We start from the raw sequence: 26,058 nt of genomic DNA on the forward strand, positions 1-26,058 counted from the left end.
CACAATTAAGACATCAATAGTGCTTTCTTCCTGACAATGTTCATGCATTAAATAGCCCATGATACAGACAAAAAAAACAGGCAGTGTTAGTCGCCAAGTAGGTAATGCCACTCTAGGTGCCCTCATCTAGGGGAAGGAGTTGCTGAGGTGTAAGATTCCCCCATCTGTGTGACTCGAGCCACCCGGATTTGCATAAGAGAGAAAATGAGAAGAGAAAAAGGATCTGTCCCTTACACCTGAGCATTTACCTGGCATTAAGAAGGTTGTGTTACTATCCTGGTTTTTAACCTGACCCGTGTGCACAGGCTCATGGGTGACTCAGCTTTGGTATATGCACATACTGGAACACATGAATTGGTGTGTTTCACTAAAAACCTTTTGTTCAAGTACGGACTAGCCCTCAACTGGCCGTGGTGCGTTCATTTCCAAGTGTTAGTCGGTGCTGGGTGAAGGCTTCCTGCCTTTCCCTTGGCTTTTCTTGCTTCTCCACTGCCTTACTCGTGGCATTTCACCCCACTGCGCTCCCTCTTCCTTTCATTCCCTGCTCCTGGTTTCCATCAATTCCTTCTTTGGTCTCTTTCTTCTCACATCTCCTTCGTGCCTCCCTCCATCCTCACCTGCTAGCTGGGCTGAATGACTTTGGTTCCCAAAACACAACTGCCATTGCACTACACACCTCTTCTCCTGTCTTCCCAGGATAAACAGTGCCAATGGTCTGGAGATAAAGAGCACAGGAAGCCAGTCTCTGCTGATGGTGGCCAATGTCACCGAGGAACACTACGGGAACTACACCTGTGTGGCTGCCAACAAGCTGGGAGTCACAAATGCCAGCCTATACCTTTACAGTAAGTATGGGAGAGGGGAAAGGGAGGTCCAGATCGCTCTCACAAGGACCAGGCTGTGTAGGAAGCACACAGTGACCAAAACTCAGGAAAGCATCCGCTTGCCGCCACCCCCCGCCCCAAACCTCCAGCCATAAACTGGCTTTCAAGCACTCTGCTTCAGATACCTACATGTTCATACTTGCCATGAAACACAAACACAGCCAATTTAAAAGGTTTACAGTCAAGCCCTTTGATTGACTTTCTTTGCTGAAGTCAGATTTTGTTAAAATAATAAAAACATGTTTGTTTTAAAGCTGGAAACAAAAAACCCTTTAGAATGACAGCCCTTTTAATAAGGAGACAGAAGGCCAGGGCTCAGAGGGTCCGTGACAGCTGAGAAATGACAAGTAATTCAGAGAGATGGAGAGAACTAGCCACCGAGCCTGAGGAGAACAAGAGAGAGTCAAGAAAAAGAGAAATGAGTTTGAAAATGGAAGGGAAAGAAGTAGGGAAAGACAGAAAGATTTAAAAGGACATACCATAGGGAATGTGGGGGAAAAGGTAATCAGCAGATGAAATATGGAATAAAATTCCTTGGATCTCATTCCGCTACCTTTCAATTACTGACTTTGTCATATTAAGTGTAAACAGACAGAAGTTGGGACTAGACCAAACTCTAGAGCAGAGTTACCTGCTGGTTCTGAATTTTGCAGCTGATTCAAACCTGACCCTGAACAGAGCCCCTGCCCCTCATCTACCACCCACGCACATGTACAAACTGTGGCTTATTCAAAATGCAGTTCCCAATGCCAGGTCCAAAACTGGGGCTCCACTTGGACCACACGTTGTTATTGCCACCAGAAATAGACTGCAGCAGAATGACCGGCTCACATCAATGGACACATAAACACAAAAGTGACTTAGGGCTGTATTCCTGTGGCAGCCCCAAACTGAATTAAAACACTCAGGCTGTGACCTGCATGTTCTTTTAAGTAGAAAAAAGATAAGCTCTGTAAAGCAGTCTCAGTACGGGACGGAGTTTAGTCTAGGTTCTGCTACCTGTGGTCAGATTAATCAAACCCTCATAAAAACAATGGTTTGGTTTGGTTACTTTTTAACAGATGTAGTGCAAAAGGGTAAATCCATTGGCATTCTTTCTTCACCACCTCTGGATTTATTTCATGGCAGTCTGAATTTTTGCAACATTTGGATGTATTCGTGTAAGTTTTTTTTCTAAAGAATAGATATTATCGTAAAATAACATATATTTGATTTCCTGTAGCATTGCAGCACACAAAGCAAATTTCTACTTTGAAAGTCTTTTCACCCACCCTGGTCTTGTGACTGTCATGAGATTCAAAAAAAAAATCCTCAGGCAGCAATCTGGAACACAATTTTCAAATACTCCAGATTTGTTCTTGCTGATATTAATATAATGCTAAGTTTAGAATCCATTATTTGTGGCTGAATTCTAAATTTGGCCCTCTCTGTTGGTTCCTGTTACACAGATGAGCTGGAATGCATCACTGAAACAAAATATAAGATGAAATTCAATAATGTATGTATGCACACGTGATTTTAGCTGGGGGGTTGGTTTTGCTAGAAAAGCATTTTGCATGAGTTCAGAACTTCACCTCAAAGGATCTCAAAGGACTTGCTAGCAATGAATATTTTAACATCACAAGTTATTTAGAAATGGGTGTGTGTTATTAGCACCATTTTTCAGCAGGAAACTAAGGTACAGAGTGAAGAAATGGTTTACCCATGGTCGTAAAATGAGTGGCAGAACCTGTAAGAGACCCGGGGAGATCTTGCGAAGTTGCCATTAACTATTCCAGGAGGAAATGTGGCAGCTATTAAAGATGACTTGCAACAGCAAGGGTCCTATTTTAGCCTCCTTTTTATGTATGAAGAAAACTTTCCTTCTTTCAAGTTGCTGGATTTTGTTTATCATTTTTACCTTAGAAACTGAAGGCCTATTTATGCTGGAAAATGCTAGAGAACTTCACAAGAGCCAGAAGAATGGAGGTGCAGGAGCTAAGAGAGATTTGGTGATTTTCAGCAGACTGTTTCTAACTTTCTTTTTTGTTACCTAGTTAATCTGTATTTCTTCAGTGTGCAATTGCTTCATATTGTTTCAGGATATCTCTGTTCTTCTAGTTCATGTGGAAGAGAGAAAGAGAGAGGGAAAAAATAAAGTCGGGCAGACTAGACCTGGTATTTCTAAGGTTAAGAAATCAGGGGGGAAATAAGTAAAAAGTATCCAGCCTCACAAAGATAAAGAGAGCAGCTGAAAAATCCTACAAGCCCGGGTGAAAAAAATGCTGTAGTTGTCACACAGTAGCTGAAATAACAGGTAATGTACACTCCCAGCCACACACCCAGGCAGAAAAATAAAGCAGTGCCAAGTTTTTGCGAGGTACAGCAGATAGATACTCAAATACTTGGGAGTGGTTTTCATCCCCAGAATCAGAGATTTTATTTCTTTTTTAAATAGAGAACAAGCTCACTGTAGGGCAACATCCCACTAGGGAGGCAGATACAGCAATGGTTCCTCAGTGTCCCACTGCAGCACAAAAAAGAATGGCAGCCAGGAGTGAAGAAACAACCAGAGAGTTAATAATGAGGCACTGGCAGCTTTGCCCGAGGTGGAGGGCAGAAGGGGAGCTTGCAAAATGATGTGAAAGAACAGTTTAGCAATAGAGAAAAATGGGGGACTACCATTCCAGGAAATCTCAGCCAGCATTGAAAAACTCTCGGAGAGACCGAGTGCCTTAGTTGTCAATGCCATAGATAGAAGATGCATTAAAATACAAAAGCAGCTCCCTTGAGCTTATGAATAGATAGCTAGTGATCTTCCTTAAAGGACGTAGCTGCAGGATTGCCTGCTGTAGGTGGAGAGATTTATACCTCTCGCTCCTGGAGACTGAGTTTACAGCAACATAAAAATGGCCATACCAAAGGTCTGTCTTACCCAGGAACCTGTCTCCAACAGCAATATGGAATATGTTTGCAGAGAGGGTACTCGGGTACAGTTTGATGATACAACTGATGTATTAGCTTGCTGCCACCCCTTCCTCCCCACTCGTTTTGCTCACCCCGCTCTCTGCCAAATGCTTTTGTTTTTTCCCTTATTCTGGTGCTCAGTGGACAACCCGCTGAGCCGGTTCAACCTACTAAACCGGTGAAAAAGTAACCCAGCTTTACCGCCCACCTGCCAAAAGGACCCCAAACGTTTTCTTTTGTTGTACTGAGCTGAATGAGTGCATGGAAGGGCTCAGCAAGCACCAGAGCCCATGCAAGAGGGGAAGCCATATCGCACATCTGTGAATATGAGGAGTTGGGAGGCAGGACCATGTTTTGCAGCATTAGTGAGCCAGTAGGTTGTTTCAGCTCTGCAGAGCCTAGGAACGGGGTTTGTAAACTCCAAGCACAAAATACTATGAGACCTAGGAAAGGGGGGGTAACACAGGTCTCTCAGAAAATTACCTGACAGAGAGGCCAAGCCAGGGCTGCCATCACAGAGCAACAGAGGTGAAAAGTAGTGCCACAACTGAAGGGAAAGGGGTTTTTTCCTAAGTGTATTAGGAGGGAGGGAACGTGTTTTCTTTTCATTGCACTCAGCTAACAGAGTGCTATGAAAAGCGCTATGAGTAAAAGTCACAAGTTGTATCTTAAGCCATGCTACACAGAAGTGTAAATGGGTATATATGCCACATACGCATCTGCTGAACAAGCATATAGATACATAGGTTTATGTGTACGTGAGTACGTATACATACGCATGCAGCTGTGCGACGTATAAGCAAGCACACACTCACCCCCACAGGCACACAGAAGCAGGTGCAGCACCTGGTGCATTCTAGCAAGGCAGAGAAAAGAAATGAAAGCTTTGCCAAATGAGTTGACTTCTGCCTCCCGCAGAGCTAGCCCATCCTGGAGGACAAACCGGGAGACAAGGCAGTGCTGCACATCCTTACGCAGTCCTGCTGGCTAAATTGTCTCAATTATAGGAGACTGCCACCTCAGCAGGTCCCGTGCCGCATCCTCTGCGGTTTGCATCCTTTGCACCCTTCAGGGAGTAAGAAAACACGGTGGTGAAGCAGCAGCTGGCAAGGCCCATGCCATTTAGAAGCAGCAGCAGACACGATCCCACCTCTGCCTTCTCAAGAGGCTTCAGGTAGAGTTATCATTACAGTCCAGCAGTTTTGATCGCAGCAAGAGGCATGTTCCTAAGAAGAGCTGGCACCTGCCTCTAGCTTGTCATTATTTGTTAGAGCCTCGGCACAAGTGCTGGCTGTGTGCACACGCTTACACCCCTTCTCCTAACTCTGCCCACGCTTTGTTGCACCTGAGCATTTGCTTATGGTGGTTGCTGCTAGGGTTTGGAGCGTAACTGTGGCTGAAATCTCTCTTAGTGGCTCTTAGCACAAACCCTGTGTTTTCCCAGGGGCTGTCAATAACGGGGAGACTCAGGAGAGGAGGAAGGTGGTTAGGGTGACAGCCAGATGGGGCAAGGCTGAGACACTGCTAATGAGGCAGGGTGGAGCAATAAAGGCAGCACGCAGCGGGTGAGGGGAACAGAGGTAGAGTCCTTGAATAGAAAGCAGCATGATAATGAGGCCGTAGTGCTTTGCTTTAACTGCTTATGCTGTGTAGTCTGCAGCCTGCTGTGCGGGAAGAAGGTAAAGGGGAGTTGAGTTATTTAACCAAACTAAATAACAAGGAAGTCATGTCAGCATAACAGCCTGCTTTCGCAGAACAATAGTCCCCTGTTGCTACATAAACACAGAGATCCAGGCTAGCTGCGTATTTTCTAGGCAAGAGACAATCTCCCCTGTGCCCGCTGTAGATTCAAACAGCTCCATTACCACCACGAGGGCAGGAGATCTGCCAGTGTCACAGGGATGGGCCTGACCTGCTATGTCCCCACAGGCTCCAGCGAGGCAGAAACTAGCTCTTTGCACCAAGGGTGCTGTCTAAAGAGCATTGGCCTCCAAATAGCTGGGCCTGGGTTGATCGGAGAAGAGTAGTGAACTACTGATGTATCCTGCCAAGCTCTATGTCCGTCAGCAGTGGGCTTAGCACTGTCCTTACAGGTAAGCCAGGAAACAACTCATTGCCCCAAGCCTATCAGCTGTTGCATAGTGGCATATCTCTACAGCTAGATGTCTACCTCCCGAACAGTCCATGAGCAGGAACTTGTCTCAGTCAGTACGAGGCATCCACCGAGCTCTGGAGGTGAGGAAAGGAGTCCCAGTGATCAGGGTCGGGCCTGGGGTGCTTGTATTCTTGGTTCAGTGCCTGCCTCTGCCAACAGTTCGGCATTTGACCTTGGGCAAATTGCTTCCTTGCTCTGTGCATCAACTGCACGATCTGTAAAATGGAATTAACGCTACTGTTAGCCTCAGACTGAGGGCTCTGACACCAGTTTCCCTCAGTGTCTGTGCAATTCTTTTGAGATCCTTGTGTGGAAGAAGCAAAGCGAGAAGCCAGCAGTGACGTATAACAAAGTCCTGCTGTGACGTATAACGAGGACTCATTGTAAAAACCCTGTAAACAAAACAGCAGGCTCTGCGTACAACTAGGGGGTGATGAGTCTGAAAAAACTCTGTTCCCCTCAGAAGACAAAAGCTGCAAACAACCACAGTGCCCTTGAGGATTCACCAGGGTGACTGCTCCCATGCTGAGATCCTCAGGGGACCTGTCACTGGCAAGAAATCCATTGTGAAGGAGGTTCTGGGGAGGCAGCAACTACCCGTGGAGGACTTCCACAACTCACCTCTCTGCCAAGACTAGCTTCCAGCCAGAGGTGTAGCTAAAAGGAGCTGTAGTGTGACGACACGAGTGGTCTTTAAAGTCAGAGGGGAGATACGGCCCATCAACTCCAATTACCTTCACTGCAGGTGCTTAATCCCTCTTGCTGTGTGGATATTTTTTGTTTAGTTTTTCAAATGACTTCTCTCTGACTCCCAGTCCCAGGAGATGTTGATAAGTATTAGGTGTGTTACTAGCAAAATGCTCTGTATATGAAACCTACTCTAGTTTGTCTAATTTGGGGATGGACAGCTCCATCAGGTTTGTATCTGCTGCTTGCTTGGTGTGAAAAGTGGCTTGTCCTTTTCTCCTGCATGTTGCTTATTGTTTTTTTTCCCCCCTTAGAACGAGTTTTACCCACACTCCCCAATCCTTTTCCAGGTCAGTATATGTTTTATGTTGAAGTAGCTCTTTAGCCGGGTCATTCTCCATCATCTTGACAAATGTTCAGAGCTAGGGATGGGCAAAACAGCTCAGAAACGCAGGAAAATAAGGGCTTTCCCTTCTTGTCTACATGCCATTTGGTCTCTTCTGCTCACCTTCCTCATCCTTCCCCTTCGCCTCCCCGCCTTTTCAAAAAGCCAATCAAGTAAAGAGCAACAACCTTTAGCCAAGCTTTGAGCCATGACATTGTGTCCTCACCCAGGTCTGGACAGTCTTCAGTGAGGTTCAAGTTGTCTGCAGACCTACTCCTAATATATATTCCTGTCCTAAGTTGTCTTTGCCCACACGTTCAGATTTGGATCAAAAGCATAAGCAGACCTAAAATTTTGCAGAGCTGGTGGAAGGGACAAGTGAGAAGCTGAAAATTAAATTTCTGCCAGGAGGTTTTTTTCACTCTAGTTGTGCAGACTATCCATGGTGAAACACTTTGTTTTCTCATTCCTCTGTCACACATCCCCAAGAGTGCCAGTCACGTAGTGCTGCCTTTGAGACAGAGAGCACGAAACGAGGCGCATGGTGAGGTGTCACTGTCTACTTTATTCCAACGGAAGAAGGTAGAAAGGCAAAACAGGGTCTGAGTATTTTTCCTGTCTCCGTGCTGCCCAAGCATGCCTCGGGTCCAGGCAGCATGGCCCCAACATCCACGTGAGCTTGGGGCTTGGATGCAACCTTGAGATTCTGAAAAAGTGCAGAGACTGGGCAATTCCAGAAAGCAGGCTACAGCATTTGAAATGAAATCAACAATAAGGCAGCCAGCCCCCTATTCACTTTAAAAAATCTTGGCCTAGAGCTTCTTCGTATCTTTGTTTTACCACCATATGATGAAGATGCACTCAACTCATGGGATGTTCAGAGGCCTAAATAGTTAATGTCTGCACAGAGCTTTGGGGTAGAGTGTTATTAAGGACCCACGTTGTTTTGCAGAAGAGTACCTGCCCAAGTAAAGCACCTGCAGGTACTCCCATGAAAAGAACAATAAAAGCTGTGTGTTACACCAGCTCCATTTAACTACTGTGCCATTTTCAAATCAAGCTCTGCTCTTGGCAACTTATTCAGGCTCAGGATGTAGTCACAATTGCCTATTTAAAAGGCAAATCCACAAATACAATTAAAGAAAAGTACCTACAAAAAAAGGGGGGGGGGGGGGGCTGGGGAGAGAAATCAAGCTACCATTAAAATTAAATCCCAGAGAGTGATTTGTAAATAACATTCAAGGAGCTGAGAAAAGGAGTAAAGTAGGCCATTGGGAACCTAGTGTGGAAAAATAAATCCAATTAAACACCATTATCGTATGTATTGCAAATGAAACTTGTGCTTGGATATGAAATTAAAGTTGCTGAGGCTGTTTGGGTTGTAAGGTTTTGGGTGTTCTTTTTTTTAAGCAGAATTTTCAATGACAAATATTTTTGTCTGATGGAAAACCCAGGGCTCTTTCTTTTTATGTTTATTTTTATTATATATCCTTAAATTCCACCGGCAGGCAGTGTTAATTTTTTTCATAGCCAGCCCTGTTTACAGCTGGTTTTGAATTAGTAGCCCATTAAGCTAAATGATAAAGCAAAAACTGCAAGTGAGCAAGGCCAGGATTTCCATACTGAATACCCCCCTAATCAAGGTGCCAAAGACATCCTGCACAGCTTCAGTCAATCCATTAAAACACTTCCCCCTCTGTCTCTGAAGTAGTTATTTTTTTTTCCTTTTTACTGCTTCCTAGTCTCCTGAGCTCATCTCGAAGGACGTCCTGGTGTGACTTCACTTCTGTGAGGAGTCTCCAGGAATTTGTGGTGCCAAATGCTGGGATATCTCTAGTGACCCAGGACACGCAAAGAGGATTTTGCAGAGGGGGAAAGCAGAGTTTAAATACTCTGAACCTCATCTGTTTTCTGAAAGCCCCTACCAGCTTCTCCGATGTGGGCGTTCAGCACAGATATTGGCACTTATCTCAACATATGCTTTTACTTTGCTGTTCACCTTCAAAGAAACCTTAGGCATAAAACTTTCTTGTTAGACCTTTTTCTCCCTATGAGTTGATGTTCTGAGATGCAGTCCTCAGCTCTCAAATAAGCCTCTCCTTAATGACCAGAATCACAGCCTCCTCCCTCTTTTCTCCCTCAATCTCCATTTCTCTTAAGCCTCTGTAACACTTCCCTGCCCCATGGGGTTTTGAGCATTAATTTAAAAGGAAGGTGTTTTGAGATGAAGAGCACTGTAGTCATGCTAAGCATTGCTATCATTAGCTAGCTGCTGTGGAAACATCTTGCTTTCAGACAGGCTGGAGACTCAGAAGCAGCCCATTCAGCTAAACACAAGGGACTTGAATTTGATGAGGCAGTCTCCTCAAAGGCTGGTGGAGCCCAGCTGATTCAGCTCATAACTGAATTGTCCTTGGTAAATTTTCCAGCCCTCCTGATTTTGCAGCCCGGCACTCAAAATGCCCTGAAATGTCTTTGGGGGTGATGCCACATCATCACATCTTCCTGTCTGCATTGTAACATCATGTTATAATGGGATGACACAAGGCCTGGCTGGCACAAAGGGGGCCTTACTGCATCATCAGGAGGCTTTTCAAAAGGGTTTTTCTTCTGGAAAAGGAGAATTTGCTCATTCCACACCACACCTGCCAACGACGGGGATCACTGTTGAACCTCAGAGGGGTCTGTCACAATTATGGCACTAGCTCCATCTCTGTCCTCCATTGTCCCTTGTCCTCAGCCCTTTGAACGTAAGACTCCCTCCCCCGTGATTAGCACCTAGTGTCCACGTCAGAATGGCTTAGCCAGACCCAGACCGATGGGCTTCAAAACCCGTGAGTCTTCCTCACGGGAGTTTTGTGATGAGGGCTTACCACAGACTAACCAGGGGCTTTCTCAGCGTGGTTAGCTTGAATGCCCTGGGAGCTCTGCAAGGGGCATGCTGTGTTTCCCAGAAAGCAGCACATCCAGAAGTGCCCACGGGGCATCAAGCGTGCCGGTCTTTGGGGCTCGATCAGACAAAGTCATGGCCATCAACAGGGTGAGAAAAGATTTATAGCAAGAGTGTGTAAGTAATTAGCGGAGGGGAGGGAAAAGGAGAATGAGCAGCCCTGTCTTTCTGCCAAAACGCGCACTGATCGGAGAATGACCCTGTATGGCTGTAGATCGTAGCTAGTCTCCATTTAGCTGTAGCCCGTGTAGCCTGTACTGTCACTAATGCCTTCATCAGGTGGGTGGGAGCTGGGGGAAGGGAGAAAAGAGATGTTCATTTGGGTCTGATGACCAGAGTGGGAAACAGAGAACATCTTTCTTTCCAATACCTCCTTTGTCCTCTTCCCTCCCTGTGGAGGTCCTAGCTGTGGAGAAGAGAGCTCATCTGTTGCAGTGGTCACCCCCACCCATCCCCGCTCCCCTTTTGCTTTCTCTAGTGCGTGGCCCCATCAGTTCTGCTGAGCGGGCAGCTCTCGTGTCAGTGGGGTCTGCTTTGGCCAAAGGATGAACATCTGACTATTTTGGAGCTAAGGAGAGAAGCATGGGGGAATACTTCAGAGAGTACAGACTGTAAAGGGTTAACACGTTATGGGGATTTGCTGACTAGGCAGTGGTGTAGGAATAGGAACAGCCCACAGAAACCAGCCCTCCCAGTATGGTGTGGCCAGCTAAAGAACCCGTCCATCTCTGGGGTCCTCTTCACTGAGGCCAGAGGGTGCTTGTTTCTCAGCTGGGCTCCCAAGAAAGGGTCAGCAAAAACCCAAACCTTCGCAGCCTTTGAAACAAACAAATGGGCAGAGCTTGTCCTATCGTGATCCTGACATAGAAACTACCAGCAGAGATAATTAATGGCCACAGGGACCAAGCGCAGGAGAGCATGTTTGGACCCATGTGCAAGGTATTTCCATAAATTCTCAGGCATTCAGGGGCCATAGTTCAGCTGTAGTGGTCACCCCACAGTGATGTTTGCCTGACTACTTGGAGCATGCCTCTCTTCTCTGAAAGTTGGCTGAGCCCCGGGCGTCGGCACCTGATAACACCCGTGACCCTGGGCGGGAAGCACAACTCACGGTCCTCCTCACTTCCCGCTGCAGGTATCCAGCCAGATTTTCCAAAGAGCTCAATCTCCATTTGGTAAGTGCAGAAGGAGCTGGCTCTGCAGGGTGGATGCTTAGGCAGGCCAAGCTTCTCTTGTTGCTCAGGGTCAACCCTGCCAGGTCTGCAGGCACTGAAGGCTGGGAGTGTAGTGGGTGCCAAGCCTGCGGAGGTTTCAGGCCAAGGGAACAGGAAGGACAAGACGGGGTGAAGGCAGAAGACCAACATCTTATTAATTGTTTCTTGCTATTTCATAGGTACCAGGCAAGGGATGGCATTGTATCTTATTTTGACTGTGTGGTTTAAAGTGAAAAAAATCAAAGTCAGAGGTGATGATAGTGTCTTCCAAAAATGGCAGCAGGGATGCAGGCAGAAACAGCATCTTAGGGAAAAGAGAAATGCCGAGAATTATTTGTTACTACAGCTACTAACATTGCTTGGTGGGTTTTTCGGAATAGCAAAAGACAGTTTCTGTTTGCGGAGATTGCTTTAAACAAAAATTAAAACCCAGTCTGCTTCTTCCTCAAAAAAAAGTGTAAAGAAAAGAAACCAGCTTTCTTAAAGAAAAAAGAGAGAGACAGGGGGGAAGAGAGAGAAATGGCTTTATTGCTTTATCTGTTTCTGTACTTTTTGTTCATTAATTTTAATTTAGATTGATTTATTCCGGAATGAGCCCTGGGTTGCATATATTTGCATAACCCTCTCCAGTAGCAATGCTGTGGAGAATCCAGTGAGTGAGGAGGAGCAGCAGCAGAGGGTAGGAACTGAGACTGGAAGTCCCAGAAAGATATTCCTCTGAGCTGGGCCCTTGCCTTGGGATAGGGAAGGCAATTCAATGTCTGTTTAGTCACTGGCGTGGCTTTGCACGCATCCAGAACAGCCCTGCAAAACAGAGGTCGGGACACAGCAGTCAGGTGGGAGAGTGGAGGTTGGGTGAAATCAGTGGGGGAGAAAACACAACACTGCACTGCAGAGATTAGAAACAAACCCGTGAAAGAGCAACTGCTGTGGAATATCAGTTGTCCGGTAGGGACACTGATAGTGTCAGCAGTGTAGCATGGACAGATTACCCTGCAGAGCAGAGCTCGAGCAGGCTATAACCCTCCTGAGACAGATCTCAGCCCAGAGGATACTCGTAGCCTGATACCATCTGTATGTTAGATGAGTTTCTGAAGCCATCAGCCAAACCTTTCTCCTCAGAGACGATGAAGGCAACTTCTACCCACTGCACAGCAGGTGTACCTAAATCCTTGCTCTCTCCCTCTGGCTCTCCTTACTTCCCGTGTTGAGCTGCCAGCCGGGCTGACTGGGACCAAAGTGTGGAGGCCAGCAAGGAGGAGGATGAAGAATGGCCACTTTTGTCTTGATTTAATCCTTACGCTTGCACAAAAATTCCTCCCACCCCTGAGCAAAAATGACCAAAGAGTGCTTCCCAACTTCATCCTCCTCCTCCCCCTTCCATTTCCAGTGTAAACTACTCAAGAATTTGCCTAACAACTTGGCCTCCCCTCTGGTTATTGTCCCAAGTGAACAGTCTCTCCATTCACTAACCCATGACGGTAAGTCGGTTTGGGAAGCGGCAGGTTTATCTTCCCAGCTCAGGCACTGCACCGGGCCCGCTTGTGAACCGGTTGCCATTCAGTGTCTGCTCTGCTGTTGATAAAGCACATTACACATGGCTGGGCTTGCATGATTAATACAGCTGTCTAAGCGCTCTCTCTAAAAACAAAAACAACCGGGAGAAGGGAGGTGCGGGATTTGGGAGGGAGGGGGTACACAGGGAAAAAAACCAACCATTCCAAAGAAAGCAGGCTTGCGGAAAAAGCAGAGTGCTCCTGGCAGGACTTCCCTCCTGTGGGCGAGCAGGGCTGTCAGCAGAGCTGCTCTGCAAAAGGCAGAGGCCTAGTGGCAAGGTGAGCAAAGGAAAAATGCACTTGGCCCTTCCCTACCATCGCTTGCGTGTCCCTCTGCAATCTGGGGAGCGGATGCATGGGCAGAAGCAAGGGGTCAGGCCGTGGAGAAGGATGTGCCGTGACCAGCATAGCTTCAGCGAGGTCCGGTCAGGCAGCCTCTACGGTAGGTGTTACAGATACACACACACACTGATGGACAAGTACATTCCTGAGCCAGATCACTTTATGCACCCTATGCACGCACCCTGTGCTCGGAAGCACATCCCACAGTCACTGAGCAATTTCCAGGCACCCTAGAACATTTAAAGGAGGAACCAGAGTAGCTGCAGGCATCTTTTCCATTTCCCCAACTCATCCAGCTGAAGGCCACCTCAGCTGCCCGTGTAAGCTGTATTAACGTTGCCTTTTTAATTACTGATCTAGGAATGGGCTGTGGGAAGCCACTACAGCTTTCCACTCTGGCTTTTCCCATGCCTGGAGCAGGCATTAAAGGCATGCTTGCACTGTTAGGGTGATAAGGAGACCAGGAGTCTCACTCTGGAATTGCACACCCTACACGCATCCATACTTTGATGAGAACTACAGGTGACACAAAGTAATACTTACTTAGACCACACACTTCAGAGACATACACCAGTCTGTGGGCCCAGCTCCACTCCCGTGAAATCCCTAATTGACTGAAATGCTGAAAAGCGCACTATAGTGTTCCTATATACGGGTCCCATACTTCTCGCTGTTCACAAGCAGCCCTTGACGAAGGCTAGCTGAAACCTCCTCCTGGCTTGTTACACTCCTGGGCAAGGAGGGATGGGGACAAGGGTTGGTTTCCACTAAGCTCGCTGCAAGGGGAGTCCCCAGAGAGGACTGGTGGCCCTAAGAAAACCTCAAGGACAGGCGGGGGGACACCGTTCTGCAGGTAGTAGAGGGGAGGGATGGGAAGGGCAGAGGCAGCGATACCACTGGATTTCAGTACCAGAGCAACCTCAAGCATGCTGGTCACGTTCCACCCCGATTTAGTTCTCCTTCTGCTCCAGTCTCATTTCCAGTCACCCCTCGGTGTGTCCTTCCCTCTTCATTTCTGCTCACAGGCACTCAAATCTTTCTCATGCCAAATATCCAGCGAAGCTTGTGGAAAACCATAGGAGGGATGAAGTGGGTAAACAGACAGACATAAAGCTGATGAAAATATTAATTTTTCAAGAGGTTCCAGAGCCTCCGATTAGCAAACCTGCTGCCTAGGGCTGTATGTGCTCTGGGTGAGGGGGGCTATGCTGTTTGTTCCCTATTGAGACACCAGACTGTGTGCTGGCATCACCTTTGGTCTGCTGTGCCGTACGCAAGTGCTTGAGAGGTGAGCAGGGGAGAGATTGCTGTATCCTAGGAAAGTGAAAAGCAGAAAAAGCTCAGATCTTCCCTGTGATGGACCCTGAAAAAGTCTGTGCTATGTATTGTTTGGTTGTTTTGCTTGTAGGAGGAGAGTCTTCAATGAATGGTTTGAAGACAAAGCAGTTTTAAGTCACTGATTTTGTATCAGAAGTTTGCCAAGTGCTTTTAAAAAAAAAAAAAAATCTCCTCCGGTTGCTAGGGGAATGGAAAGCGGGGGGGGTGGGGGGAGAACTATTTTTCAGCTGTGAGGAAAACTTGGAACTTTTTGATATCTACCAGACAGATCTGGTGATGGAAGATCTGTGTGTAACCTTGCAATGTAGGTGGTCTTCTAGGCACCACAAGCCTCACTGGTCAGGGTTAACAGTTCAGTGCTAGACTAAAAGTACTGTAAACCAGCTCCAGGATAGATGGCATAAGCAGCCAGCTCTTGAACACAACGACCTTCTCAGAAAGACAATGAGAAATACAATTTCAGGGATATTCTTTAGGCCTCAGGGAAGGATGGGTGTGCTGCATTACAGAATGAATCTTCACTAAGACGTGAGGTTTGATAGATGAGTACTTAGTACACCATGAATGAGCTCCAAAACATGGGGAAGAACTGTTCAGTGCTAAAAAAGCATGAGCAAATTCTGAAATACATTAAACCGTGCGCTAAGATTGATAGACACCAGAGACATTTCCTTAATCTTGTTGGAGAGTTGCTGGAGGGCATCCTCCCTAGTTTACACAGTGGTACTTCCACCTCTAGAAAAGCCAGCCTATTGCCACTGCAGTCACAGTCAAGTTTTAATTACAGGAGCAGAACTTGTAGTGAGAATGGGGTATGAGCAGGTAATGAACAAAACAGTTTCAACATTAAGAACAGGGAGTGAAAAATTGTGTCTTCTTCTCAAAGGGGAGGGGGGGGGGGGGGGGGAGGACGACGACAGGAAAGTAGTAAGAAAAAAGCCCCAAATGAACCCTAGTAAGTAGAAGCTGGTAATCCCTAAAGCCTTAGACTAGAGTGCAAAGCCCTGGAAGAAAGAAATTAATAACTTTCAAAGTATGACCTTGAAAATGGAATTAACAGTATTCCTCCCTTTTAAGCCTTCATGATAATAAAGATTTCATCTTCTGAAGCCCTGGCAAGAGAGTCAACAGACTAGAGAAATTACTTCCTGCAGAGGAGCTGGCAAGTGTAAAACCTAAGACCCCTCCAGGCTCCCAGGGAGTGAGATGACAGAGAGACCCATATGGTGCACATCCCCTTCCCCTTGCACCTTTTCCTTTAGAGGGTTTTTTTTTCATTCCTCCCTCATTTTTGTTCCTCTTTGCTCAAGAAGCAGGACTCCAGTCTTCACTATAAGTAGAGTCAACCTGTCAACAGCATGGAGCCCAGAGCTGCTCAGGGTGGAGAGCACTTGGAAAAACAAGCCAGCTGTACTTGGTTTACCGTCACTCCTTCTAGTCCTTACCGTCACGTCCTCTTAGCCTGTCCCATGTCTTCTCCTGGCCTCGCTTCCATTTAGCAACTCATGGGGGCTGATGGTCCTCTTGCACCAGGTTTTACCTCGTGTTCTTTGCAGAATCCCAGGGGCTGATTCCCGAAAGCAAATAAGGAGTCTGTAGTATTCTGATGCCCTTTGAAACTTCTCTGTGGGCTCTCCTCCATCAGCACTGCAGATATGTCAGGCTCCTGGAGTCTTGTTAATGTAAATAAGAGAAAAACTGGCACCTGCTGTCTCGTTTCCTATCTCCATTTCGGTTTATTCAGATGATGGGACCCTGGACCCAGTAGAATATTCTAGATTGGCGAATGTGGGTGTGAAACGTGTAGATGGGTGGGTGATTTTTTCCCTCTGGGTATGGACCAGGAATATATCTGCTTTCTGCTTGCATCTCAGATGACCCTTTTTCGAGGTCTGCGTTGCGAGTCTTGAAAGTCGTACGTTCAATTTCTGCCAGCGGTGATCATGTCGCTTACAACATTTGGAGGCGTGCCTCCGTGCAACCAAGGGGACTTGTGGCTTTGCTTACAAGTCTGGCCTCGTTTGCGGGTTCAGCAAGGGTTACATGTCATCGCACAGCCTCTATCCCCCCTCACTTATGGGCACCTTCAGGGGTGCTGTTGGTGTAACGAAAAGGAGCTGGAGGGAGTGAGGGGGCAGAAGGGAGATTATCTGCATGGAGGAAGTAGAATGGGCTAGAAACTTTACCACCACCCCCTGCAACCTCTGCTTCTTGCTACCATAGTGGGGAAATGTCTTGCTTTTGATGGGGATGACCCTCCAGCGGGTCAGATCTGCCCCCCCCCCCCCCCCCCCAAGGCAGTTTTACCAAGGATACTGCTGGGTGGTGGTTGCGGACCGGCGGGGGTCAGATTCTGTGCCCCATAACCGTGGTCCTATGAGGCTGTCTCAGGCAGAAGTGGGTCCGAGCACCCGGAGCTGGCACCCTTCCTTTAGCGTGGTCCCGCGGGGGCTTTGCGGTGCGGGACCCCAGGGTTTCCCCGCAGGTGTTCGTAGCCATTAAGGCTGGGTGGTAGGTGCCAGCCAGCGCGCTTCCCAGACCGGGGATTTGCGAGCCGGGCCGGGTGAGCGCCCGGAGTCTCGTTTTTCCTTGGCTTTCGGCTGCCACCTCGCGGGGAAGCGGCGATTTGGCGTCATCGGCGGCACCGCATCCCTCCCTCGACTGTTCGGGGGGATCCCCGCTTTGTCTCCTCTGGTTCTGACCCGGGTGGGTAATGGCTCTTGGCCTTTGCGGTCCCGGTGCTGACTCCCTCCTCCCATATAACACCATCCTTCCCCTGTACCTGCCCCTCTCCCACCATCCCTGCTTCCCTATGCCTGATCTGGGTTTAATTTCCTCTCTTCAGCTCCCCTTCTCCCAGGACCTGGTCTCCTTACCTATCCAGCCTGCATGCTCACATCAGCTCCTACATTTCCCCATCCTCACCCTGGCTGACATCTCCTCCTCTTGCCCTCTTCAGTGTCCTGAGCCAATCGTGCCCGTATTGCTGTTTCAATTGAAGACCTTCCCTGTGCTGTAGCCCTGCGTTGGTACAAGCGTAAGGCTCATCGTATCGCCTCGGTCCATATTATCCCCTTCTTATATCCCTCATCACGGCCGCCTTTTCCTATGCCTCTGACCTGATACAATCTTCCTCCCATATTTATTACCTCCTCATGCAGCCCCCAAGCCCAAATGGACGCTATAGGCTTTGAGGGGCCAACGACAGCCATGAGGCAGGGCACATACAGGGCTACCGAGGAGCCTTCGGATCTTGGCCGCTGCTGCCGAGGCTCTGTGTTGCAGTGCCTTATAGCATTATTAAATTCAAGGCTTGAAGGCAGGGAGAAAAACGGCCCTTTTATTCATCCCACAAAGGTCAGACCTCAGAAGCCAGCTCGCTTCTCGGTGATTTCTGCAGCTAGCCTTGTCTCTGGAGGTTGAGCCTGTGCCACGGGGGATGCACCACTGGAGTCTCGGTTGCTTAGGCCTCAGGGGGCATCATACCAAGCCCTCCCACATCTGAACTGTGCTCCCTTCAGCCACCTGGGTCGCATCCACTGAGGGGTCAGTAATAGCCATGCCCCAGGTTTGGTGGGGAGACTTGCAGCTCTGCGATTCAGGACACCAGTCTCTTGACACTGGGTAACTTCTTTCTTAACAGTTTTCTTGACGAAAAGCTCATCTCTGTCTTTCCTAGGGAGATCTGAACGCACCCCAGCTAATTCTTCCCACACTGAGCAGTTTCCTTAGCCTGGCTCTCCTGTAGGCAGCAGAGGAGACTGCAGAGCAAGGAGTGACTGAGACAGTTTTAATCTAGCCGGCTCAGGTGGCAATTAGTAACGGGCAGTGTGCCAGCTTTTCTATTAATGCCAAGGTCCTAAAGTCACAGGAGAACGTAACACCCAAATTTATTGTGTGGCCATAATATCACTGCTGGCAGCTGACTGCCGCTGCGCTCCTTAAAAGTCGAGGGAGGTTGTGGATATGGAAGTCTGCAGGCAGTCCAGAAGTGACTGGACAAGTTCGTGGAAGAAAAAAATGAGTCTGTTAAGGAGTGCAGCTTCCACTGGCTTAGGATGACTCTGAAGCACCTGAGGCAGGCCAGTATGATGCCATGCTGGCCATGTGCTCCCGGCTGGCCTCCACCCAGCACCTGCAGGGAACAGGACTGAAGGTCGGACAAGACCCTTGGACTGACCCAGTAGAGTTGGTCTTTTCTTGTGGTATGCTCCTTTTGGAGGCAGGCTGTTTTTGAGGAAGAGAGCAGTTCTCGCCTTTGCAATCTTGCTGTGATTTGCTGTGAATGTAAGCAGCACCCTGCTTTTCCCCTCTCCCTCCACCATCTCACCAAGCCCCCCCCCCCCACTTCTTGCCATGTCTTTTCCTACACCCTTGACAGGAGTAGGAGCAGTTCATGAGCCACGACACACATGCACACACACAAAAAAGCATTACAGCTATACCATGCTAATTCATACTAGCATGCATACCCATGTCCCCTGTAGTGAAACCTGGGCCAGCTTAGCTTGCAGCCCTCTGGAGAGGAGCAAGTGCAGCAAGCCCAGCTGTGCTGTGCCGGTTTTGGGGGAGCAGGGGGACTAAAACCTGTGAGAGGCCAAAGCACTGACCCACTGAGGTGGTCCCAGGAAATTCACTCAAGATGTGTGAAGTCTGTGGGGACCCCCTCCCCAAGGGTATTGAAGGCAGGTAGTTTTGTATAGCTATTTACCTTTTTCTGAAAGACCAAATCTCTGCACTGTCACAAGGGTCCAAGCCAAAGCATCAGAGCAGAAAAATGTTCTGAGGGATAGTCAGTGGCTTTCTTCTTTTTACATTTAAAATAAACACTTTTTTCCTCCTCAAGCCTTGCTCTCAGACACAGCAGAAGTATTTTGGCTGCTGCTCTTCCCCTTAAAAAAAAATAATAATGCAATCAGCCCAAGGCAAACACCCAGCATGGGATCATTCCACCTGCCCTGTTGATGTTTGTAAAGCGCTACACAACCAGGGCCTTATAACGGGAAAGGTCAGGCAGCCTTAGCAGTAGCAGGTGCCACTGGCTCTGCGTATGAGGCTGGTAAAACTCTCGCAGCACCCCCTGAATGGCATGCAGCATGTGGGAGCATGCAGCAACTCTTCTGCTTCATGCTGCATGGAAGGGTTTGGCCGCAGGAGGGTGAGGCAGTGGGTGAAATCGCTGAAGAAGTCTCACGCTGAAGGGCCTCGCCGCCCCTTCTGCATCCCCACTTGAAAGTACGGAGATGTTCTCCCTCGGGAAAAGACCCCTGGAGCCTCTCTGTGCAAGGCCGCTGCACGGGCGCGTTATACATGGGTGGGCAGGAGCGGCAAGGTTACGGTGGCACGGCGCTGGTTTTTCCCATGGTTAAATTTAAGGACACAGTGAGGGTTACCCTGCCTTGGGAAGAGGGTCCCAGGTCCCCTTCAGCCCTGAGAGGGCTACAGCTCTCTAAATCTCGGCCAAGTGCCATGGCATCGATGCAGATCGCCCAGGCTGAATGGGTGGCACGGACAAACCCTTGGAAACGTCCAGTGAGGCTGTTGCAGCACGGTTAGGCGCTGGGTATCTAAATGTCTCATGATTTGGAGCGAGGAAGAGAAGTGCCGTTGTTTTGCCGTTGCCAGTTTTCAGTCTGTTCCTTCTTAATTTGATTGATGTGATCTGACTCGGTCAGCCGTCCGGGGTCTGGGGTCCCTTAAGGGTTTATTTGCAAAATGCTGCCAGATATTTGTATTAACTCGTCATCATCATCATCGGAAACCCAATTTCCTTCCCTGGCTGCGGTGGCAGGAAAAAAAACCCCTTTGAAGCAATCGCACGTCCACAAACGCGGCAGGGGAACGCCCAGCCCGGGAGACGAGCTTGCAGACCAAATTCCCAGAGCACAACCCGAAGGTTACGAAAATGGGAGAAAAGCAGGGAAAGTGCCACAAAGCCCCCACACAGAAACACCCCCCGTGTGTCGTGTGTCCCCCCAAAACGCTCGCTTCTCGGCTGTCAGCACCAAGGGAGCGCTTTGGGTGGCCGAGCCGGGACCGCAGGCCGAGGGGCCGTGACCTGAGTCCGTGCCCAGGCCCAGGCGGGCAGGGGGACACGGGGGGGGGGTCTCGACACGGTGTGTGTGGGGGGGTCTGTCTCCGCGGGGGGCGGCGGCGGCCGCCAGAGGGCGGCGGAGACCGCGGCCTGGCGGGCGGGGGGGCTGCAGGTGCGTGACGTGTGCGGGCGGGGTTATGGCGGGCCGGCGCTGAGGCGAGGCGGGGGGGGGGATGCGGCGGTTTGGGAGCGCGCTGGGTCCCGGCGCCGCCGTCTCTTCCCGCCTTTCGCCCTGAGGCGCGCGGCGTGTGGCGGCGAGCAGGGGCTGTGGTGGGGACGTGTAAGGGGCACCGGGTTCCGGCGGTGGAGGTGGGAGTCTTGGCGGGGCGGATGGGTGGATGGATACATGGATAGATGGATAGATACCTTCCAGGTTGCGCAGCGAAGCTCAAGGTGAGCGGGAGCTGGCGCGACCCTCTCCCAGGTCCTTCGTCACGCCAGGCCTTGTGCGTCCTCCCGTATTCCTAGGTATTGCAGAAGGTTGTCCCTTTACTGCACTGCACCACACCACACCACGCCACACCATGCTCATGCCACGCCACACCAGACCACACCATACTCCGCCATACTATACCATACCATACCACACCACACCATGCTCATGCCACACCACACCAGGCCATGCTACACCACACCATACCACACAACACTACACCACGCCGTACCACACCACACCACACACACAATACCACACGACACCACACTCATGCCACACCACACCATACCACACCGCGCCATACCACACCACAGCACACACACAATACCACACCACGCCATACCACACCACACTCATGCCATACCACACGCACACAATACCACGCCATACCACACCACGCCATACCACATGACACCACACTCATGCCACACCACACCATACCACACAATACCACGCCATACCACACCATACCATGCCATACCACACAACACCACACTCGTGCTACACCATACCACACCACACCACGCTCATGCCATACCACACCATACCACACGCGCACAATACCACGCCATACCACACCACACCATACCACACAATACCACGCCATACCACACCATACCGTGCCATACCACACAACACCACACTCATGCTACACCATACCACGCCACACCACACCACGCCATACCACACAACACCATGCCATACCACACCACACCACGCCATACCACACAATACCACGCCACACCACACCACACCGTATCACACCACACCACGCCGCACCTCTGTTCCCCCACGCCCCACCAAGCACACAAGCCCCGAGCCGTGCACTTACGCGTATTAAGGCAGCAGCACCCAGCCCAGGCCAAACACAGCCCTGCGTCAGCTGTGCATCGCGTGCCTCCGTAGGTACCTGTGCTTTTGCTCTGCTGGCATGTGCACCCAAGAAGAGTGGCAAGGAGGGGTGGGTGGTTGCCATGTACGTATGTGTGACATAGATGTATGTGTTAGACAAGTGGTATTTTAGCCAAACAGTAAAAACGTGATGGCTGGAAACTTTCTGTGGGCAACACACCCTGCCTGGTGTATTCTTGATTATTTGCTGGGCCGGAGGAGTCACGTTTTGGGACTTCTTCACTGCCAATATAGGATGGAAATTGTCCCAAACAGCCTCCCCCCAGTTGTTTGACCGTGAAAGATGTTTTCTCTGAAACATAGTGCAGGTAAGTATAGTAGCTGAAATTGAACTGGTGCCCGAGCTCAGAGGGGGAAATAAGTTCCTGTCACCCAAACAAGGAGTGAAAAACCAATATTGTAGGATTTGTGTGACAAGCCACAGAAGGCAAGCAGGGACTAACTGAAAAAAAGAAGCCATAGATGGAATATAAATTTTCCACACAATTCAGCACATACTTACTTAATAATGAAAGAATAGAATTGGGGCACAAACAGCTGATCTAGTAAGTGATGGGCTACATTAGGAAGAAATCACACAAATGAAAGTGCTACAGAATTTCAGGGGCTCTGGGGACATCCGTGGATTTGCTGCCTTTTAGTCACCATCTAGAGTTTAATAGCGATTGTGCTGCCGAGCGAGCCTGTGGCACCCGTGCTCCACCCAGCAGAGAGCGGCTCTTCGCCTGGTAAACTGCAGGGGTTTTTTGGCTCCCCCCACCCTTAGAAAAATAGCTCTTCTTGGTAGTAAGCATGTCTTCTTTCTTCCACCACAGCATCAGTCCCAACCGATAGACTCATCTCCATCTCCACCCTTCAGCATCTTCCTGCACCCCTTCTGTGTAAAACACTACATATACGTGTACCTATACATATATGTGTACATATAAATGTACATATAGGCGTGCACCTGTGTGTACATATACATGATGAGCATGCATTTACAAAACCACCTCCCTGCCCCATGATAAAGCAAAGGCTGCCGAGGCTTGGTATTGCAGGGTGAATTTAAAATAGCATCGCTGCCTTTAAAGCCATCCAGAAACGGGAACCCATAAATGAGAGGATGAATGAGAAGATGTCAGGAGTGTTAGCACTTAATATTCCTGGAGCGAGGCTGCACTATTTGTTGCTGCGGCAGAGCACTCCCCCCCACCCCCCGGCAGACCCCCCCATGCATGCATGCACGCACACACGCATGCAAGTTCGTTTCCCACCCTTACAAAAAAAAAATCAACCTCCCTGGCACACCCTGCACCCTTACCCCATAGGTGCCGTGCCGCAAGGCCATAAACACAACAGCGAAGCCTTCCTCCACCCCGATTAAGAAATAAATAATTGCGGCGCAGCCCCTGGGAGGGGAGGCATCCGCTGGTCGGGCCCATGTTTTATTGATCGGACCGCTGTGATGAATCAGCCCCTGCGGAGCCGGTGTCTGGCTGCAGACAGGCACTGGCCACCGCGCAGAATTACAACGAGCCCTGGCGTCCCAGGGCCAGCGCCAGAGTGGGGAGATGTGGGGCTGGGGGGGGGTACACCGTGTGAAGGTGTGAACCGTGCCCCCGCTCCAGGCATCCAGCCGGAGACACAGTGAGGAATGGGATGGGGAAGGCAGCCGGGGCTGAGCCTTCCCGCTTGCTCGAGGCCTTCTTTCTCCAGCCCGGGCGTTGCTTAGGGAGAGCCGCGTGCCGATGGAGCATTGGGCAGGAGGGGAGGATGAGGAGGAGCCGGCGGGCAGGAGCCTGGACGGAGGCACACTGGAGCGGGAATGCGGCTGTGCCCTGCAGCCCCGGTCTGCAGCCCCGGAGCGAAGCACTGTGTTCCTGTGTTAACCCCTGTCTCGCTCAGCTGTGTGTAATTTTGTCCTCTTTTCTCTCCCTTCTCGCACCCTGCAGGACCCGGCACAGGGAGAGTAGACAACGGCTCCATGAGTTTGGCCGTCCCACTGTGGCTGCTGGCAGCGTCCCTGCTCTGCCTACTCAGCAAATGTTAATACAAATCAGAATTAAAAATAATAATAATAATAATAATAATAATTAAAAAAAAAACCAACACGACAACAACAACAACAACACACAAAACAAAATGCGTTATACAGGAGACAGAGCGAAGAGAGGGGAGAGAGAAAAAAGAGAGGGGGGGAGAGAGAGAGGACTGTTTCTTTCACAACTTTTGTGTGTTCAGGAGCGAAGAGGGGGGAGAGGAAAAATTACAGCAAAGAAGACTCAGCAACATTTAATCCGAAACCTGACAAGCCGGCTGTCAAGTCACCGACCGTCTAGGAGGCAAAACGAAGTGAGGGAGAGAATGGGGCACCAGCAAGGACTGTGTCGCCGGAGGATGCTGCAATGTAAACAACCCAACAAAACCCACAAAGCCAATCGAACAGGAGATCCCTTTTCTTTTCTCTCCTCCTTCCTCTTTTCCATACTCCCTCACCTTCCTTCCTTCCTTCCTCCTCTTTCTTTCTTTTGCGGAAAGAGGTCTTTGCTTCGGTGTCTATAGCCACTTTACTTTTTGGATGCCCTGGGTCATTTTTGTGAGCTGATGCTCAGCCAGTTCATATTTTTGAAAACAACAAAAAAAAAAAGGGAGAAAAAAAAAAAAAAAGCCACAAACCAGAGCAAGCCACCTGAAGCTCTCTGCACACTGGTGTCCTGTGAAGAACCCCTTCCTCTCTTCACTTCACCCTGCGCTCCTGTGCACCCAGCCCTTGCTAAACACCTTCTTTCCTGTCCCCTCCTTCATGCAACATCGTGCAAGCTGGCCTGAACTAAAGCTGTGTCAACTCTACTGAAAACATACTTTCCTTTTCTTTTCTTTTAATCCTCTTCCTCTCCCCCCCTCAATTCGACCAGGTATCTTTCTCCCGTGTATGCCTGTGTGCGTGCATGCATGCGTGTATGTGTGACTCTTGCTCCGTCTTCTCTCTCTTTCTCTTGCTCTCTGGAAGCATGCAAAAGGAACAGTCCATGTGTACATATGCTCATCCTACTGTAGATAATGTCCTGCCTTGTAAGTGTGAGACAAGATGCTGAGAGATCACTCAGGCAGAGAAGAGGGGTGAGGAGAGGGGAGCGGCTGCAACACAGGTTCCATGGTGTCCCCTCTCCAGCGTCCTCACTGGCTTTTTGACTCCTGGCCACCTTGCTTGCAAGAGTCAGTCTGCACCCTTGCTTAGCCTTTTTTTCTCTCCCACCTGCAACCTGTCTGGCTGTCAGCCTTCAAGTACCAGCAGAGCAGCCCCTGCTACACGTGAGTGCTTGCACACGTGCATGGGGGGGGGGGGGGTGCGCACGTGTGCATTTGTCCAAATAAGCAGAAGAAAGCAGGACTGGCCTGCAGCACTACAGAGTGCAGAGTGCGGCTGCCCACTCCTCCTGGGGAGGGGAGGCTGGGCCGGTGGGTTGTGAGTGATGAGACCTTGGACATCACCGAGCAGCCATTCCTGTAGGTATAGGGTGTGCGTAGGAACGATGCCTCCAACGTGAAAAACCACAATCTGGTCATTCCTAACCATTTTGGTAGTCATGCAAAAATAGAGCCAATACCCTTTTTTGTTGTTGTTCTTTCTGTCCTCACTGTTATAAAAGGAAATGTGTGCTGTGTAAGGGTGAGTGTGTGTATGTGTGTGTGTGTGTGTGTATTGTACAAAGCTCACTTTGCAAATTCCACATTTAAAACAAATTAGGTCAGAAAATGTCCGCGACCTGTGAATGTAAGAAAAAAAAACAAATGTCAGGTCCAAAATTCTGGGCTTATAAAGAAGGAGCTTAAAGTGGTGCAGCAGAGAAGTAGGCAGCACAATTCCCCTTGTGCTTCTCTTTTCTCATCTGAAGGGTGCTGGTCTTGCTGCAGGGGGCTATCGCTTGCCATCACCCTTCCCATGGCAGAATCACATGCAGAGATGTCAACAGGAGATGCTCTAGTGGCTCCTGAGTGAGGAGAAAGAGAGGGAGAGAACAGAACAGGCTGTCAGAAACAGGGTTAAGAAAATGCTGGGTGGTGGCTGGAAATCACCATGCCAGCAACAGGTCTCCTGCAGGAGCCAGAGAGAGCAGTGGGAGAGGGGAAGCCAACGGTCGTACGCTCCAGTGCCAGCAGTGCGTGCGTGCGGACA

The 26,058-nt window shown here is 49.4% G+C and overlaps 1 protein-coding gene across 3 annotated transcripts in view; it reads left to right on the plus strand.

The window, feature by feature from the left end:
* The window catches only part of LSAMP (limbic system associated membrane protein), a 1,007,497-nt gene extending 981,924 nt beyond the window's left edge, over positions 1 to 25,573 (plus strand). For 2 of the 3 annotated variants that reach the window (XM_049824646.1, XM_049824645.1), the window contains 3 exons: positions 697 to 845; positions 6,987 to 7,022; positions 23,834 to 25,573. In XM_049824646.1, the coding sequence (XP_049680603.1) occupies positions 697 to 845; positions 6,987 to 7,022; positions 23,834 to 23,931 (283 nt within the window). In that variant the 3' untranslated portion in view covers positions 23,932 to 25,573. The remainder of the gene's footprint in view (positions 1 to 696; positions 846 to 6,986; positions 7,023 to 23,833) is intronic. The other variant, XM_049824647.1, reaches the window with a different exon arrangement.
* Positions 25,574 to 26,058: the final 485 nt, after the last annotated feature.

The sequence above is a fragment of the Accipiter gentilis genome, chromosome 21 (genome assembly GCF_929443795.1).
Source record: "Accipiter gentilis chromosome 21, bAccGen1.1, whole genome shotgun sequence".
Lineage (NCBI taxonomy): Eukaryota > Metazoa > Chordata > Aves > Accipitriformes > Accipitridae > Astur > Astur gentilis.